Here is a 17,632-nt window from a genome sequence, read left to right on the forward strand (position 1 = left end):
GTTTGTCACTGAGCGACCCCTTTTACATACGCATGGTCATTAGATCCATTGTTGTTGTGAAATTATTGATAAGAGCAGCTTTTATTATTAGGCCTCAGCACTGAAGACACATGTAATATTTTTTTAAAATAGCATTTAAACAGCTTTGATAAAAGAAAAATCATCATTCAGAGGCCCGAAAGATTTTGAAATGAACTTGTGAGACTTGTGACTTGGCATTACAACAATGGAGACTTGGAAACAGCTCTTGTCTTACCTCCGCTTTACATTGTATGCACACCTTGAACCCCTGCGTAATGACTCACTGTTTGTACTGCTGCCATCTTCTCATCAGCATGCACAGATCTTCTTTGAGCAGTGGAAACATTCTCGAGCGCCCTTGATTTACAGCTCAGTGGCGCTTTACGGCCAGCTTTTGTTTACTGTACGACCCTGGGCCAGTGTTCAGGAATGCACGCCACACTGCGGAGGCCACCTCTCAAACCATCCCCGCAATCCTCCATTCAACCCAAATTTTCATCCTCAATTTTAACATGATGCTTGTGTAAACACATCCCAGGCAAATTAGCACCATCTGGCAACCGGTGCGTTATTGTGTACTGTACATGGCGGAAAACCAGGAGACACGCTCATTTAATAGAAACAAGTTTAATTCTGTAAAAAGTTATAAAATGAATATTGTACAAAAATAAAGTTTGCAGAGAGCTTTGGTTCTGTAACACAAAACAAGTGAGACGACATGACACAGAGGTGTTAACACAAATGAGGAGTGAAAGAGAAATCAAATCCTTTCTTCTAATATTAACACTGAGGATTCCTTCGCATCTTTTTTACCTTTTTGCTTGTTTACCTTTGCGTCAAAACCAGAGGACTAATCGGCGAGGAGAACAGTTTGAGCAAACAGTCACGGAGATGAGAGGGCTATAGTGGTCACAGTTTACACACTTTTAATGTATGGTATCGAAGAGTAGCGAGGCGCTCTGGGGCTTCTGGGAAGTCTCCTAACTGCACATTCTCATCTGGAAAGGCTTATGCACGAATCAGTTGTTTAAGGGGAAGATGATCCAATTGATGAGGTATGCTGTGATAAAAGCTGAGTTTTTTTTTTCCTCTGTGTGTGTAGTGTTTGGCCTAAATTCAGCTTGATGCAGTGGATTTGTTCTGTGTGCAGGCGGATTACACAGTAAAGCTGGCTTGCTTGCTGCTGGGTGGGCACAGATACCTTGGTCCCTAATCCGCGCTAACATCAAGACCTACCCGAGGGCTCTCTTTGTTCCACTTAAAACCATCCCCTCGCAGGGTCTCCATGGGCACAGCAACATGCTTTTGAAAGACCCTCCTGTTTTCCTGGATGTATATTTGTGTATAGTTTGGTAAAAAAAACAACGTAGCTGAACAAGTTATTACGTGTAGAAAGCATGTTGAAGCCTACCCACCGTCTTCCCTCTGCGATTCCAAAACATATCCTTTTGTCCGAACGTCTAGTCTTGAGATATTTACATCAGTTGCGCGATGACAGCCGCTACAGTAGCTAGATCTTCCTTAAACTGCTTTCACCAATATGCCTTTGCCCACGGGGATATTTGGTTAAGACTCATGTTAGAGGATCACTTTCAAATCCCCTTTCAGGGAGTAAGACCTGTCTGTCAGAGTCGAGACAGAAACACAAGCAGTCTTGTGAACTTTAAAGCCTATTGGGACAGTAACCGCTGCAAAGCCTTTGCTCAGACTTGGTGCAAGGCCAGAGTGAGGTTTCGGATAACATTCGCTGATAGGCAGGCATTCTAGCAGCTTCTGTACTCTGTGACTCAAAGGATGGATCCTCAAAGGGCACCTGCAGATCCTCAGAGAGACCACTACTACTCGCATGTTGATGTTAGATTTTAGTTGAAAGATGCGATGGCTCCTGTTTGGAGTGACGTTTAAATCTATTCTGGGTTATTCATTTGAAAATAAACAGCAGCAAAAGAGGCGTTTGCTAAGAGAGCAATGTCTGAAATACCTCCTGTCTTAGCATGGTCACATTTGGAAAAATGAGGTGAAATGTCCAAAAAGAAAATCTACCTTCAAAAAGCTCCAAAACAAAAGATCAATTCAATCCAAAATCTTCTATTGGTCCCCTCCTCTGTGTCTCTTCCTACCCTTCCTTAGCTGGATAGTTATTGATGATCCTTTGGAGTCATGAATTGAGAAACTAATGGAATCTAAGTGAAGCCAATAAGCAATATTAGGATGTGAGTGTTTAGCAATTCACCTTTTTTAGATTGAGAAAATGCTCCACATTGGCACCATCCAGGACAAACAAAAGCTTTTAAATAAATAAGAAAAAAAAGACAATTTCTTTCATAAAATGGATTGAAATAAATAACAATAAGTTAATTCCCATCTTAATAAATATACCTCTTACACACACGTGTATATATAATATATATATATATATATATATGTATGTATATATATATGATTGGATTTTATGTAGATGCATTGCACCAGAAAGTCTTTGCGGACACTCCGGAGTGGTATTTGTCATCCCTTGGCTCTGAATGTAAATGTCAACATCCAGACTACACAGTGACAGTGATTTAGATTGCAGCTGAATATACTCCTCAAATCTCCTCATTCATCTGGAGTCTTAGGAGCCAGCTATGGAAAAACTGATGTTCCTGGGAAAATGAATTCCTCCAGAAAAAAAAAAAGCCAGTTTAGTCAAAAGTTTTTCTTCACTCTCACCTTTTTAGACATCACGGTTAGCAAATGTGGAAGTGTAACAGTATCGTTTCTCCTGCGAAATGAAGGACTTCTGGAGTTCTGAAGGACTGAGCGTCGACTGTCAAGGCTGAATGTATAGTTTGCTTCTTTTTCGGCCTATTTGACTGCCGACAAAAGTTAAAGACGGTACACTCCCTCTTCGACCACGTAGTCCAAACAGCGATCCCACCAGCTTGTCAAGGCAATCCTTAGTTCACTGATGCTGGTCATGTCTGTCGCTTCCTCAGACGCAGGCACACTTCCTGGCAGAATGCTTCTTCAGCGTGTGATACACTACGTTATCGTCCAAGAAGGATAAGTCATCGTCGAAAGCGATTGGTCGACAGCAGGTGCGAGAGGGCGTGTCCTTGTCCAGCTTCTTGTTGTGTGTGAGGTTGTTGAGGATCTTGTCGTAGTTGGTCTCCGCCTCCACGCAGGGGCCGCTGCAGTACCGGAAGATCAGCTCCTCTTTAGTCTGGTAGCCCAGCCCCAAGTCCGTCACGTTGAGGTGGACCTCCTTTAGCAAGCAGCCTCGCGTCTGCACCGATATCCCCTCCCTCCCCTTCTCGCCTCGTCCTCCTTTGCCGCCTCGGCTTCCCCCTCGCCCCCGTCCACGCCTCCTGTCGCCGTGTCCTTTCCTCTCGCCTCTCGCGCCTCCCGTGTTTGCTGCTCCCCTCTGTCTCTGCTCCCTCCGTCCCCTGGAGCCCCCGCTGGGGTCTGATGACCTCCGCAGTCTGCCAATGGTAGCCTCAATAAAATCCATTACATCATCGAACTGATCCGGATAGGGACCTGCGATGTCATCTGAAAGATACAGAAGGAACAGGTTCACTTATAAAGCTGGTGTTATAAATAATAATTGCATCACTTGGACATGGACTTTCTGAAATTTCACCTCAACAACACGGTAAGGAATGATCTACTGCTTTCAAAGACTGTATGAGCAGATAAGATTAAACTTTACCTGTGGGAAAAAAAACAAATCAAACATAATAGAACTGCATGAGGGGTATTTAAACATTGCAGAACTAAAACTTTCAGCAAAAGAACATATTAATGCATCTAAGTTAGAAATAAATCAAATCATATTAGATGAGACTAGGGTTGCAAAGGGTTGAAAAATGCCCGGGAAATTTCCGAGGGAAGTTAAAGCATGCCTTTTTAATAGTGATCTTATCTTGGGAGGGAAATGGTTAAAAAGTATGCCCTTTTAATTGAATTGTAACCATGCATGGCATTCAGCTGCACACTCTTCAATCAGTACAGATAATGTGCCAGCATCCAATTAAATAGGAATTCAGTGAAATTACAACCCTCTGCCTTCACCGTGCATTCTCCCATCACATGTGCAGCCCACACTGCTGCCAACACTACTGCACTGTCTGAGCCAAAGCACTACATGCTTTTATGTAACTTTTGATTATATTGCTGGAGGGAATATATTTGATATATTTTGATGATATTTTCAGTAGCTGGAAGCAAAGTACACACTTTAAAACTCAACACCTTCTGCAAGTTTTTGCTTGCTAGCTGTTGTGTAGCTTGATTGAGCATGCTAAGTGAGGAGTTTTATTTGATCTATTTCCATTCATTCTTTAATGTAAATCATTTATTTTATAACCTAGTTGTTCACGTTAAACCCCTAAGTTTGTGCACAGTCCAAATTGTTGGCTTGAATTTTCAAAGTTCACAGTTACTTAACTTGCGGCACACTTCACACTTTATGTATTTGACAAATGAATGGATGTATTTAGCAAATGAATGTATTATGTTTGCTTATGATATGGTAAAAGTTTAGTTTCTATCTGCATATTATTATTACATGGTAAATACAGCCTGAGCAGATAACCCCTATATTCAGTTTTATTCTTGTTATTTCCTGTTAATTCCAATGGAAAGTTTCCACCTTGAATATTCCCGGAACTTTGCACCCCTAGATGAGACAATATATATGAAATATTTCACCCCGGTCACACAAAAAAAGGCGTATGACTGACACAGTAATTCACAATGAAGAAAGCTGCAACAAGAACGCCATTCTTGCTTTTGACATGACATTTGTACGCCATGTAGTCTGTACTGACAGCAATATAAACGGATCTGCGTAAATATGCAACAGTCAGAGCTAGTAACGTAGAATAAAAAGTTAGAAAGACTGCTTATGGTGGGTGGGAGTGGAAGTGGATCGGTCTAACAAACACAGGACTTTCAACCAGCAGACCGCTGTTCGAGACCAGTGTTTTATTTGTAATTTACGTTTGTGACAGGTTTTCTGTACTTACAGTATGTTACGTCGTTTCCGTACGTATTTTACTTCGTTTGCATACTTATTTCAAGGCCAACCATGATGTTTTTCCTAAACCTAACTAAGTAATTTTTGTTGCCTAAACCTACTGCTGACGTTACCATAGTTTTGTTGCGTGGCGTACAAATGACACGGGAATGCCCTTGTAATGTGCTATTTATACGCCTTCCTATGATATCGGGTTGAATATTTATGAAACAATAAATTAATGGAAAATTGTCAAAGGTAAACAAAAACATGACATTTAAGGAATGGTTTGACAGTTTGGGAAACACGCTTACACAAAGACTGGAAACGGGGAGACAGCTAGCCTGGCTCTGTCCAGCGATAACAAAATCCGCCTACTACCTCCTCTAAAGATAAATAATGAATAGTAATCATTTAACTCATCTTAATTCTCAACCTGAAAGTGAATAAGCATGTTTCACAAAATGTCAAACTACTCCTTTAAATGCACAAATGCAGATATGTACGTAATATGCAGAATTGGATAAATGCACTTCTACCAAATCAATCAGTTCAACAAACCATCCAGACTGAGAAACCATTTGGGGAGAAAAGAACGATTTACATTGTTGTTGACTGTACATGCTTATGGCCAGCCAGCCATATGCACGGTCAAAAATATGTGCTGACAGAAATGCAGACAATGTCCATAAATACTGAGAAATGTGCAGATCAGAAACAGTGCATGCTGATTTATAGATTAGTCTCAGGCAGATGGAGGAATGCACAATGCAGTCCAGAGATGTTCTTATGGACGTGCAGGTGCCCTGCTCTAACTCTTTTCAAGATGGCTGTTTGGGGATTGAGTTGGAGGCTAAGGGTCAGAGGGTGTTGTCAATTCCATTTTGAGAATTCCTGTAGTCTGAGAAGAAGAACATTTGTGCATCTGTAATGATGGGACTCGGACAGACTTGTACATTAATGACGTGGGACGCCACGCTGCCTACATTAGGCTTCAATCTCACAGAACCTGAGCCGTTAAAGGTTGTCCAGCTATACACCTTAAGTTAACCCCGTTTGCTTTCACACACCAGTTGCCTGTATTGATACAGAAGGCCCCGACCAATTACACCTCCAAGAGAGATTGTTTTTCATGTAACTCTTTCATGAGTGTAATTTTAGAATGCCACGACTTCAAAGGCCAAATAAAAGGAAATCATATGCTTTGGGTCATTTACATGAAGCAGATTGTAATCTGCTGGAAACTCAAAACATGCAGCAGCACAGCTCTCCGCCATCTGCTGCGAGGAGCGATGAGGACGGACGGACTCGAAGTCTTGGACCCTCCTGTGTTACATGTTGATTCTATTATGGAGCGAAGTCTCTCCTATTGCAACGCCTGCAGGTCTGGCAACGATGAACTACGTTTGAGAATCATGAAGACATATTGTTCCGAAATGAATCAATTTGGTCCAACTCTAACTAGATTACCTGCGTGCGTCTGTGAGTTGTACGGAGGTGTGTCAGGAAGTCAGGGATACGTGGGGCGCGATGTCTGGCAGGTGGTGTTGCGGTTAACACAGCCTCTCTATTGCAAGTGTCACCTATCTCTCTTGTCTTACCTGTTTCCTCTGGCAGCGCACCGGCCATCTGATCCGCCTGCGCTCCACAGCTGATTGGGCCGCCGCTCGTATATCAGGTGAGCCTGGGCCAATCTGTTTAGACACACCTGCCCTTTGATTTAGACACCTCCTATTGTATGTCTGCTGACAGGCAGGGTGGCTACAGTGTACACCTGCTGACAGACTGGGCCGGTGGCAGCAAACGGAGCGATTCATGGTGCAAATTGTGCCATCATTTTGCAGAGTCATTGGCTGAATACCACAATATCAGCCCTGCAGATTTTAGCCTTAAGAGAAACCCCCAGTTTTCTTTGACGTTATGCGCGCAAACCAAAAAACAACCCATCCCCTTCTTGGAGCTACTGTGTTGTTTGTACTATTAGTGCATAGTTAATGGTCTTGGGTTACAAAGCCCATCAGTGATGTCACCACGGTCCAAACAAGAATATGTGTTGGCAGGACAAACATTTGTCCAAATGTTCCATTCCTTATCTAGTTCTTGGCCGCGTCGACTTCTGTGTGAAGACGATACAGTGTCACATTGATCCAAACAAAATAAATTCCTACCCACAGTCGCTGTTAAAATTAACATAAACACAGAACTCTCACTTGATGCTTCAAACTTTCCGGTGTTGTCCACACTCTCCCCCCTGGAAATTCCTGCGACCCTGTTCACACTGCCTTCTCGAAAAGCATGATTTCTGACTTTTTTGGCAGATGGGTAAAGGTCACGGGGTCTCTGTGTGGCAGAGGTGAACATAAACAAAGGGAGAAAGGGGGAAATGTGGAGAGCGACCTCCGGGATCGGAGCCTCTCTCATGCTCTTATTCATGCTACTAGGTTGTTTTGACATCAGTGTGACGTAACCCACAGCAGCAATAAAACACAAATTAAGATCTTCCGTCTGATAACCGGCCTGTCTGAGAGCCTTATCAATGTAGGACTCTCCACTGTTGGCTCAACCCACCGGCTATCACTTTACCTGCTGTTTCTCAAGTGTAATTAGTGTAAATGACTTGGCCAGCAAACAACTGTGTCTGAATTGCCCTCGTACAAAATGCCACCTACAGTATGAGCTGCCTACTAATGCACTCAAAAGTCAACACGTGGCAGTGCATGACAATGAGATGATGTTGCATGTTATTTAATGGTTTGCACAAGCAGCACAGATCTATACTATAAATGTAACCCCCAATTATTCACCATACAAGAAGAAATTTGACAAGAGATTTAGTCAAAACATGGCATGCCCCCTTACATTGATCCTCCATGGAGATCTCCTGCAGGTTGTGTTCTTCACGCTGGAACTTTGGCTCTTCGTCCTCCACAGACAGGGACGCAGAATCACTGTAGCTGTTGGGGAAATAAGTCCTCTTGGCTGGCTGAGTGTTTTGGTAGAGAGGCCGTGTAGCAACAGAGCTCAGGAGCAACAAACACGTGGCCAAAACATCCCATAACTTCATCTTAGACTCAGTTCCTATGAAGAAAGCTGCAAAATAAGAGAGAATGTTTTAATTGAAATAGGGAGATAAAACAAATCTCATTAGAAATAAACATAATAATAATAATAATAATAATAATAATGAAGTATTCTAAATACACCCACAGTCCAGTGCTGAATGTAGGCCAACTCTTGTTTACAATGAAGTCAGCAAAGAGGTTGAAACAGTGAGGCCAGACCTACCCTGACTCATTCTGTATTAATAACTGTGTGTCATCATGTCAAAGAGGCTTTGATCTCCACTTTGTCTCCGTGTCATAGTGGGATTTGTAGTAGGAATTTCAGAGTAAACCTACCAGGAAATTCCAAATATATTAATCACAATGAAAAAATAGCCTATTATATAATAATAATAATAATCTTATAATAAGGTAATGTCAAGATATCCACAACAAATAGCAATAAATACAGAGAGAATAATGCGTAAATCTGTGCGTAAAAGTACCGAGTTGTTTTAACATTACAAACATCTGTGATTATACCAGCAGCCTCCTATACTTTCAGTATTTATTCTCTAACAGTACTGACCTATCACACATATAAAATGATATATTCATGTTGTGATAGCAGAGGAGCTCTTGCTACTTGTAATGAGGCACGCAGGGTGCGCCTCACACAAAAATGCGTCGGTTAAAGCACGCACCAGAGCGCGTTGGCAACGATAGCCTAAATAATGGTGAGTTGGCCAGATGGCGATATTCAAAGCTTATACGTGACTCCGTCTAATGGCATGTTGAGTCTGCAGTAGACCTAAACAGCTATGCATGGATAAATACTAGGCTTACATTGATGTGCAAAAGTCCTAACAAATGCACAAGTTGCATTCTTTTTTTCATTTGGATTTGACGAACATGACCAAAGTGAGGCTCCCTTTGCGCACAAGGAATCTGAGGATATGAGAGTATTTTATTTTACGCTCTGAATATGGAAGTTTTTATTGGACTCTATTAGTTGTAACCCACAGAAGACATTCCACAAATGCACAGGAAGCGATCTGCAAAATGCGAAATAGATGCACAAATGTGTAGATATCACTTACATGTAAACCTTAGAAAATACGTATTTACAGAGTAAATTATGCTGGATTTGCAAATCGCCCTGTATTATTTTTGTAGATGTGACTTTACACAACACAAATACAAAAAAATACATGTTTGTGGATAGTGAAATATTTGCATCATCATTGTACACGTTTGTGAAATGTCTTCTGTGGGTTACAACTAATAAAGTCCAATAAAAACTTCCATATCTGAAATGATAAAAAAGAGTGTTGCTTCACTTACCTTAATATATGGTCCATGCAGACCTGGAACTTGCTCGGCTGTTTGGTGTTAAAATCCAAAACAGAAAACGCGACTCTGCTTCGTGTCCCAAGCTGAAACAGCTTCATGAATCGCCACAGTCCAAAAAATGTCCTTAAAACGAGTTCAAATTCGGTTTTTATGTCCTATTAGAAACACAAGCTGAAATACAGCACCATGTGTGTTTTTTCATAACTCCGATCCGACGAAAACCATGCGTATTTTTCCACACTTTGGAGTCCAAAGGTAGAGGTAGAGTTGAAGAAGAGCGGACCAAGAAGTGCCACACTGCGCCTCACTGGGTATACAGTTGCAGTCGCTGATTAATTGGATGCTACGTTTCCACGTTGGAAATCCGAGAGAGTTCCACCATCTCCGACCGAGAGGAGTCCAATGAAGACATCAGCGTCTCCGGCGCGTAAAAGGTGCACAATATGTCGTTTCCCAGAGCGCAAGAAGCTCTCGATAAAACACTTAAAGCGCCGTTATATCCACAACTGCGTCAAATGTTCATAGTCGCCAACATCTGACAGCATCTTGACTTGGTAAACAACACAGATGGTGGGTGTTTATTCTCCATTTTTCCTCAGATAGTGTCTTTAGAGGCACAGCTCGGAAGAGTTTCCACACGCGTCGTCGTCCTCATGCTGGACTCGAAGCAGAGGACAGATGTCTTGCGCATATAACACCGCACCGCGCGCATGCAGACGGCAGTTTGGAGAGATTTATAGTTAAGTGCGTCTCTGACGTTTTGGGCCAGTTGGTGTACCGCCCCTCTTTTATATATCCCCCCCTCCCACCCCAAAGCAAGAGCAAACAGAGGTCCACATAGTCCCCAAACCATGCACCCCTGGAGCCCCCGTTTTGGAGGAGCGCAGTTTTCAGATGTCTTGGGGATTATGTCACACATCCTGATGTCCTCGGATTAGATTTCAGTATGCGGAATGCGATTTGGAGATGTTATGTTGCGATGCATGTTTCTAACCTGATCTCTCTACTCCGCGCGCGCTCTCTCTCTCTTTTGCGCGCACGGTGTCAAGTTCCGTCCGATGTGCCACACACACATCTCAAATTTAGTGAGTGCCACTTGCTATTTACTAGAACATATTTGTAAAAGATGGGGGGTGGGGGGGGATATCTTTAAGAGAGGGAAGTCTTACATAGGGATGGTGAATAACTCTAAATTCAGTGGATTTATGTTGAAAAAATATTCATCCTTCTGATAGCATCCCACAAAATGTCCATTATGAAGCTCAAAATTCATATTTTCAAATCAGGTACAACCTTAAAACCCCCTGGTGAATCAAAAGCTTTCAAACAAATGTGTTATCGAGTGTGTAGTACCATGTTTTTATATGACACAACATTTGTCTGTAACACAGTTGACAACATAATGAATTTATTTTCATTAAAATATTAAAAAAGCCATTAGAGCTTAAGCGTGGCAATTTATGAATTTAACACATTTAGGGGGTATATTATGGTAACTAAATTATTTATCAAAAAAGAAAACTGATTTCTTCACTTTTTGGTTGACATGAAATGTCCCCCTAATTATAGAATGACTCAAATACTGCAAGAGGAGCATTGAGGGCACAGTGGACACTTTGATTTGGTTATGTTAGCCTCTATGTGTTCCACTCCAGATTTATTACATATACAAATGTAACTCATACACACCTTGGAGGAGCATCTGGTCATTCAATAAGAGGGTTTCTTGTCAAGGTGAGCCCGGGGCAAAACACCGCACAGACCACAAAAGAAGGACAAGATGTGGCACCTGAGAAAGCCTTTCCATCACCCTTCATGATTTACAAGCCACACACTCACCCTTTCATCTTCTGCACAACTGAATTCCACAAAGCTACCCACCACAGTCCTTAAAGAATTAAAAATGTGTGCCAGAAGAGACCGGCTCCTTTCCAACAACTAAACGCTTTTCTTTTTCCAGGAAGCTTTCTGGTTTTAATTTAACACATGGAATGCTGCTGAAGATGGCTGTTCAATAAAAGGAAAGAAATCCCAGCACTGACACTTTAAATCCACTGCTGACTTATCTCTGTTATTCACTGCTATTATATGTTTGCTCATGGGCTGGAGCTTCTTGTCAATACATGTTTTCTTTTCAAGCATGTGCGCCCTACCCATTCTTAATGGTACTGAGCCAAGACCTAATTGTATGGATTCCTTTCCATCATGTTCTCACATGGCTGCATTGTATTAACTGACAGCTACTAATGTTTCGTTTGTTGTGATATAGAATCCTCTGCATTGAGGTTTGTTTTTGTACATATATGGTAACTTGTTCCTGTCTTTTACCTCATTTCATAGAGATTAATTGTTTTTTATACAATGCCAAAACTGGTGTTTAGAATAAGTTTATAGTATATAAATTCACTGGTGACATTCACCTGTTATTGCTGTTACAGGATCAGATCCTCTTCAACTTCTTTTCCCCTTCTAAACTATTTTAAACTAAATAATGTCTTGGAATAGAAATGGTGTCTTTAATATTATTGTCCTCTCCATTTAATATAAGTTTCACACGCATCATTTAAAATCAAATGACCTGGATGTTCATGAGCTGTTCTGTCATGACTGAAAGTGAGCCCAGTTCATGTGATTTAGGTGCTGCAGCGATCCTTCACATCAGCGGTCATAACTCTCTCTGCCCTCACTGAAGGATCACACTAGTTCAGGGTATAAGCGGACAACTCGGCTACACTATGACCATTCAACATATTTCAACATATTTGTTTTTTCCCATGTGGTTCAACAGGAATATTAAATTGTTCTGAAAAACAGGCTCTGTGCAATGTTTCCATGCCAGTGCATGCTGGGATAGCCTCCAGGCTCCCATTTACAGGAATAAGCAGGTAACAAGAATGAATGAAAAGAAATCATACTTAAATAAACAAGCTCAGAAGCATGATAGTAATGTGAACTGGCGTACAGTACATTATAATAAGACACTGAGTCATCTGAAAGCAGAGCAGAGTTTGGTCAGGACTCTCTGTGGTTATTCAAGGTTATTTAAAGGTCATCAGGAGTTTAGTGAAGCTGAGGAATCTAAATCTGCTGTAATCAACTATGTCTGGTGTCAAATTGACTTACAGTTACGATTACATGTTTAGTTAGAACACTGATTGTTAATAACATAATTACATTAATTTATTATTAAGTATATTACATATTACATTGTTCTTTCTTATTGATGTGCTTTATCTAGCAAACTCTTATAGAATGGCTGCGATATGTATCAAATATATCTGAATATGGAAATATGTGAGATATAGATAATGATAACACAACACCTATTGTTACCTATAAAACTGCAGTAAATGGTAATATATGGAAAGCATGGTTATATATATATATATACACATTAGGGCTGTCCTGGACCAAAGAAATTCTTAGTCGACTAACACGCAGGCCATTTTGTCGACGAATTGATTCGTTATTTAATTGACAAATCTATAAAACTGAGTTTCTCCACAAAGAATCACACAAAAGCACCACTTTAAATGTTGTGTTTACCAGAGATGTGCTCACAAGTTTCTTGGAAATAAGTCATTCACCATGAAAAATGCATCAAAAATGACTAATGGACTAAAGAATACTAAGATGACTAAGACCAAAACAACCGATAGTTGACTAATCAACTAAGAGGAGCCAGACGTAATATACCGTACATATACATACAATAAATTTTAAATACACCATTATACTCAATCTATGTTAATATAATTGTATTAATATTCATGCATGGAAAATCACTTTGATTGCATTTGTAGAGGCATATCACAAAGTTGTTATTAGTAATGGACTAAAATTAGTCAGTTTATTAACAGATATAACTCATTGGAAACAGTTTTGATATGATACTTTCTATGATAATAGAATAACAAAGATAATAACAAGCAATATGAAGACCTTGGGCTTTAGGAAACTGTGGTGGACATTTAATTTACACGACATAACATTTTCAGACCAAAAAAAAGAATGAATTGGGAAAATATACGGTGTAATAATTGATAATAAAAATAATTGTTATAACAATTACATTTGAACAACATCTACATTTGACATATTGTAGAAAGCAAACAAAATTGCACTGTTCCCAACAGTCAGTGATGCATTTTCATAACTTTCCTCATTCCTCATTATTATGAATTTTTGTTTGGCAGCATGAAATACATTTGATTAATGACTGGAGCAGATGTGTATAGGAGATATTTTTACACATCACAGCATATGACATCTCCGGCTAGGACACAGCCTGTTCAGAGATAGGACACAGGGCACACAGAGGCCATATTGTTTATTGATATCTAGCAGCAGTGTCACCAAAGGATTCCTCTGTGACCCTCCTCTGTCTCATACAGGCAGGGCTGAGAAGATAATGGTCACCCAAAATAGCACCATCATCTCACAGAGTTCCTTTATGTGAGAGCGCTGCACAGTCCGGGGAGGGTGTCATGAGTCCCCTGAGCTGAATGCTTGAGTGACTATAATAAATATTAATTTGTTTGGAGGAGAAACATGAGTAAGCTGAACGAATCACCACCACATGGGGTGTGAGGAAGAGACACGTCACTCACACAGAAGAGCCCTCTTTCATTATTTGTGCCACCGATGGGACGAGCACCTCTGTGTTTGATGTCGAGCCTCCGCAGAGCAATGACAGGACCGCAGATGGACATAACAATAACTCCCAACAATGTTTATATGAACATATAACAATACTCCAACAAACAATCCAGATCACTGCAGCTGTTTCAGCTTAATATAGAATTGTAAAACATAATAATATGAAACAAATGGCTAATATTTTGGGTATCTTCTTGTGCGTATAGTATCCCTTTGTGATGACTTGTTTAGTTTAAATCATTGTGTGTCAGGTCAACAACTGGCAACCTGTTAATGGTTATGTTGATGGGTTTTCCGCCTCTTGCATGTAATATGCAATAAAAGTGGGACATCTGTAGGTTTGTTTTTCATGTTTTATTCCAATTTCACAATGTCCCCTTTGATGGGTTAAAGATTTCAACACACAAGTCCCTCAGGAAGACGTTGCCATAAATTGAACTCAGTGAAAAACAATTCATTTAAAGCATTATTGTGGTTTTGACAATTAACATTTTGAGTTCCGAAGATCTCAAGAGATCCTTTAAGGGTACAACTTCATCAGTATTTTGCCTGACAGTTCTACTTATTAATGTAATTTCACACTAAAGGTCCAGTCTGTCAATGCACAATGATGCACCCATTGAGGAACCTTTGCCCCACAACAACCTGTTTATAAAATAAATCTTTTTTTTCAGACTTTATTTTGTTGTTCATACTCTTGCATTGTTTCCATTTATGTTTGAAAATAATGAAAAAAAATACTATTTAAAAAAAAGGAAACCAAATAATGGATGGGACAATAGCAGGAGAGCATGCTGGGATATGTCCTCTATAAGCTTAAAGTTTCTGCTGTGACGTGCTGATGACTGAGTCAGCATGCACAGTGCAGGTTGGTGGACATTCACCATTTTAAATATAATACATAGATATTATTGCAGACCAGCAGCATCCCTTAATGGCCAAAGAGTGGTCTGTTCATATTGGGATATTTCACCAGAAAAATACACTGTCACAAGCACACGTCATGTCAAAAATATAGTTCTCGGAACATGACAGTGACTTTGGTTTATACCTGTGCTCTGCAGTTTACTTTGCAGCAGGATCTCTGTGTGGTTATTGTAGTCATTGAGTAAAAATTAGACCATGACCCACATGAAACATTTCTATCATCTTGTTGAACTCTTGCTCAAAGCAGAACAAAAGGCAAAGCAGATATACTGTATTGAAGGTGTATCGTCTATGCATGTGGTGAAAGACAATCAAGGGGCACATGTCATGTAGTTGATTTTGTTTAGGGTTTTTAGTAATATGTTGCCGAAATATTGTACTTTTGTTTTTACTCGAGATTATTAAAATATACAAAAATGAAATAGATTATAAAATAGACAGATACAGCATATACATCTAAAGCTCATGCTTGACCAGCCACAAAATTAAAATGCTGTTTACATGTTAATGTATCAGTATCAGTAAATAGGCTTTATAATATAGCCTATAATATTATTATTAACAATGACAGGAGCTATTCTTCAGCAAGTAGGCTACTTTTACTTTTGATTGTTTACATACCTTTTGCTGATAATATGTCCATTCTTTTACTTACCATTTTGGATGCTGGACTTGACCTGGACATGACAGTAGGCTATAATGCAAAGCTTCTTCCATCACTTGTATTGAATGCTGTTAAATACTTCAACCTTAAAATGACCCGTCTCATCCACGGGCTCGCAGCGCGCATGCGCAAGCACGAGATGCTAGGAAGTGTTTTAGGCCAAAACAGAAAGAAATTACCGAAGATGCGTTTTGGGAGTCTCCTGAGCACAGGACTGTAGAAACCAGACTTACTGTGCGAGTTGTGTGAGTGTTTGTAAACGGATATTATGATATAGTTCTGTTGTTATAAACCTGGCCTCCATTTACTTCCGTTCACCATGGAGGCATGGCCAGAAAAAACTAAGTTTCCTTCAAGAGTTCAAGGTACCATGTCGGTGAGTATTGATATTAAAATGTTCATTTTGTGGGTGAAGTATTTCTATTACAGTGCCAACCTGTAGGCTATAGCCTTCTAGTGTAAGGCAGCTTGTCGTTGCCTTAACTATAAACTTGTTACTTAATTAAACTACTATAGGGCTGCTGTGGGTAAAGCAAGAGCTTCGTCTGTGCAACAGGATCCACTTCAGTGACTCAACTCCAGCGTAGGACAATTGAACACCGATAACCAAAAGGTGGCACATCACTTCTTACTTTATATCTCTCCGCCAATCTTCATCATCACTCACTTTACAAGCACGTAAGGTGCGCCATATTATATAGTTCCAGATCTAACTTAAAGAGCAGAATACAATATGTATACTGTATAAAATAAATCTTTACAAAAATAAATCTAATCTTACACTAGCATGTTTCATTTATTTTAAAATTAAATATTTCGCTAAACTGAACTGTTAAACCTAACAGCCAGACATGAAATCATGCAGAGTTCAACCAATGTCATGTTTTATTTGCATGTAAAGTTCATAAAATTTAGATAAAAATGATAAGAAATGAAACCAACCTACTGTAAGTAAAGAAAGAAAGAAAGAAAGAAAGGTATTTTGTTCTAAAACTAGTCATGAAGAAAAACCAACTAATGTTAATACTTAATTTATTTAGCCCACCTAGGCCTATTAGATGAGTTGATGTTTGACTAATATTCTGGCCATCACTGGAGACTGTGAGTTACAGTACTGAGCTAACACTGCACAGATTCAAGCCATTCATTGGCAGTTTGATGAGCATTACCACTATGACAGAAACACCTATGCAATGTCTTGCAGTCCAATGCAATAGCCCTGAAATAAATACAGCATTCTAAGGCTAATAATGACACTGAGTATGAAAGGAGTGACTCAATTAAACAATAATTTATTGAACTTGTTATATGTTTTATATTTTGCAAGGTGAACCTTCTGTGATATTCAGGGGTGAAAAAACTGTCAAAATCTTGCAAGATGCAGAAATCCATCACACCACCACTACAAACTGGTCTTCATTTATTTCAGGGCTTTTGGATTGCATTAATTATAAATATTCTCCTTTCATTGTGTCCACGTAATGCACCGCAGCTCAAACTCCACATCACATCATAAGTTGGCTTTAAAGCCCATCATGACAGCGGCCTCTCATTCTGTATTCTCCACGCAGGAGTGCCGGTTGTCTGCCAGAATGAGCTCAGCTGTCAGCGGGCACCGAGCCCCCGGATCACCCTTGGCACAGAGACGGAGAGACAGAGCGCAGGTAGGCAGGGCAGATACTGCAGGATTCGCATAGCTTTCAGCTGATCCATTAGGACATGCTACAATTCAGATGTGGCGCTCCGCCAGATGCCCAGCCATTGTGGCATTCGGAGCCGTATTTCCATCTCTTTCAATCACTGCGCAAACATTTTATGAGTATTTGTTGGCATCGTTCACCCATAGATTGTATGCGTGCAAAAGTATGTGCTAGCGGGAGTATGTGTGTGTGTGACTGCGAGTGTGTGTAAATGAGATCACTTGGTACTATCAAAGTGCAGGCAGGACTATGACACTGTTATAAATAG

At 40.2% G+C, this 17,632-nt stretch overlaps 2 protein-coding genes across 3 annotated transcripts in view; one reads left to right on the forward strand and one right to left on the reverse strand.

Moving 5' to 3' along the window:
* Positions 1-2,846: 2,846 nt before the first annotated feature.
* On the reverse strand, positions 2,847-9,533 carry gdnfa (glial cell derived neurotrophic factor a). 2 transcript variants are annotated; one of them, XM_074617472.1, is made up of 3 exons: positions 9,406-9,533; positions 7,880-8,110; positions 2,847-3,552 (listed from the first exon to the last, which is right to left on the reverse strand). In XM_074617472.1, exons 2-3 carry the CDS (start codon positions 8,082-8,084, stop codon positions 2,993-2,995), a joined length of 765 nt encoding a protein of 254 aa, XP_074473573.1. In that variant the 5' UTR covers positions 8,085-8,110; positions 9,406-9,533; the 3' UTR covers positions 2,847-2,992. The 2 variants fall into 2 exon arrangements, with proteins under 2 accessions (XP_074473573.1, XP_074473574.1); XM_074617473.1 differs by lacking the exon at positions 9,406-9,533 and adding an exon at positions 8,228-8,294.
* A 6,375-nt stretch (positions 9,534-15,908) lies between these two features.
* Positions 15,909-17,632, forward strand: part of opn4xa (opsin 4xa) — a 41,905-nt gene continuing 40,181 nt past the window's right edge. The window contains exons 1-2 of the mRNA XM_074618052.1: positions 15,909-16,036; positions 17,236-17,328. The gene's annotated coding sequence lies outside the window, so the exon portion shown is untranslated. The remainder of the gene's footprint in view (positions 16,037-17,235; positions 17,329-17,632) is intronic.

This window comes from Sebastes fasciatus, chromosome 19, assembly GCF_043250625.1.
Source record: "Sebastes fasciatus isolate fSebFas1 chromosome 19, fSebFas1.pri, whole genome shotgun sequence".
Lineage (NCBI taxonomy): Eukaryota > Metazoa > Chordata > Actinopteri > Perciformes > Sebastidae > Sebastes > Sebastes fasciatus.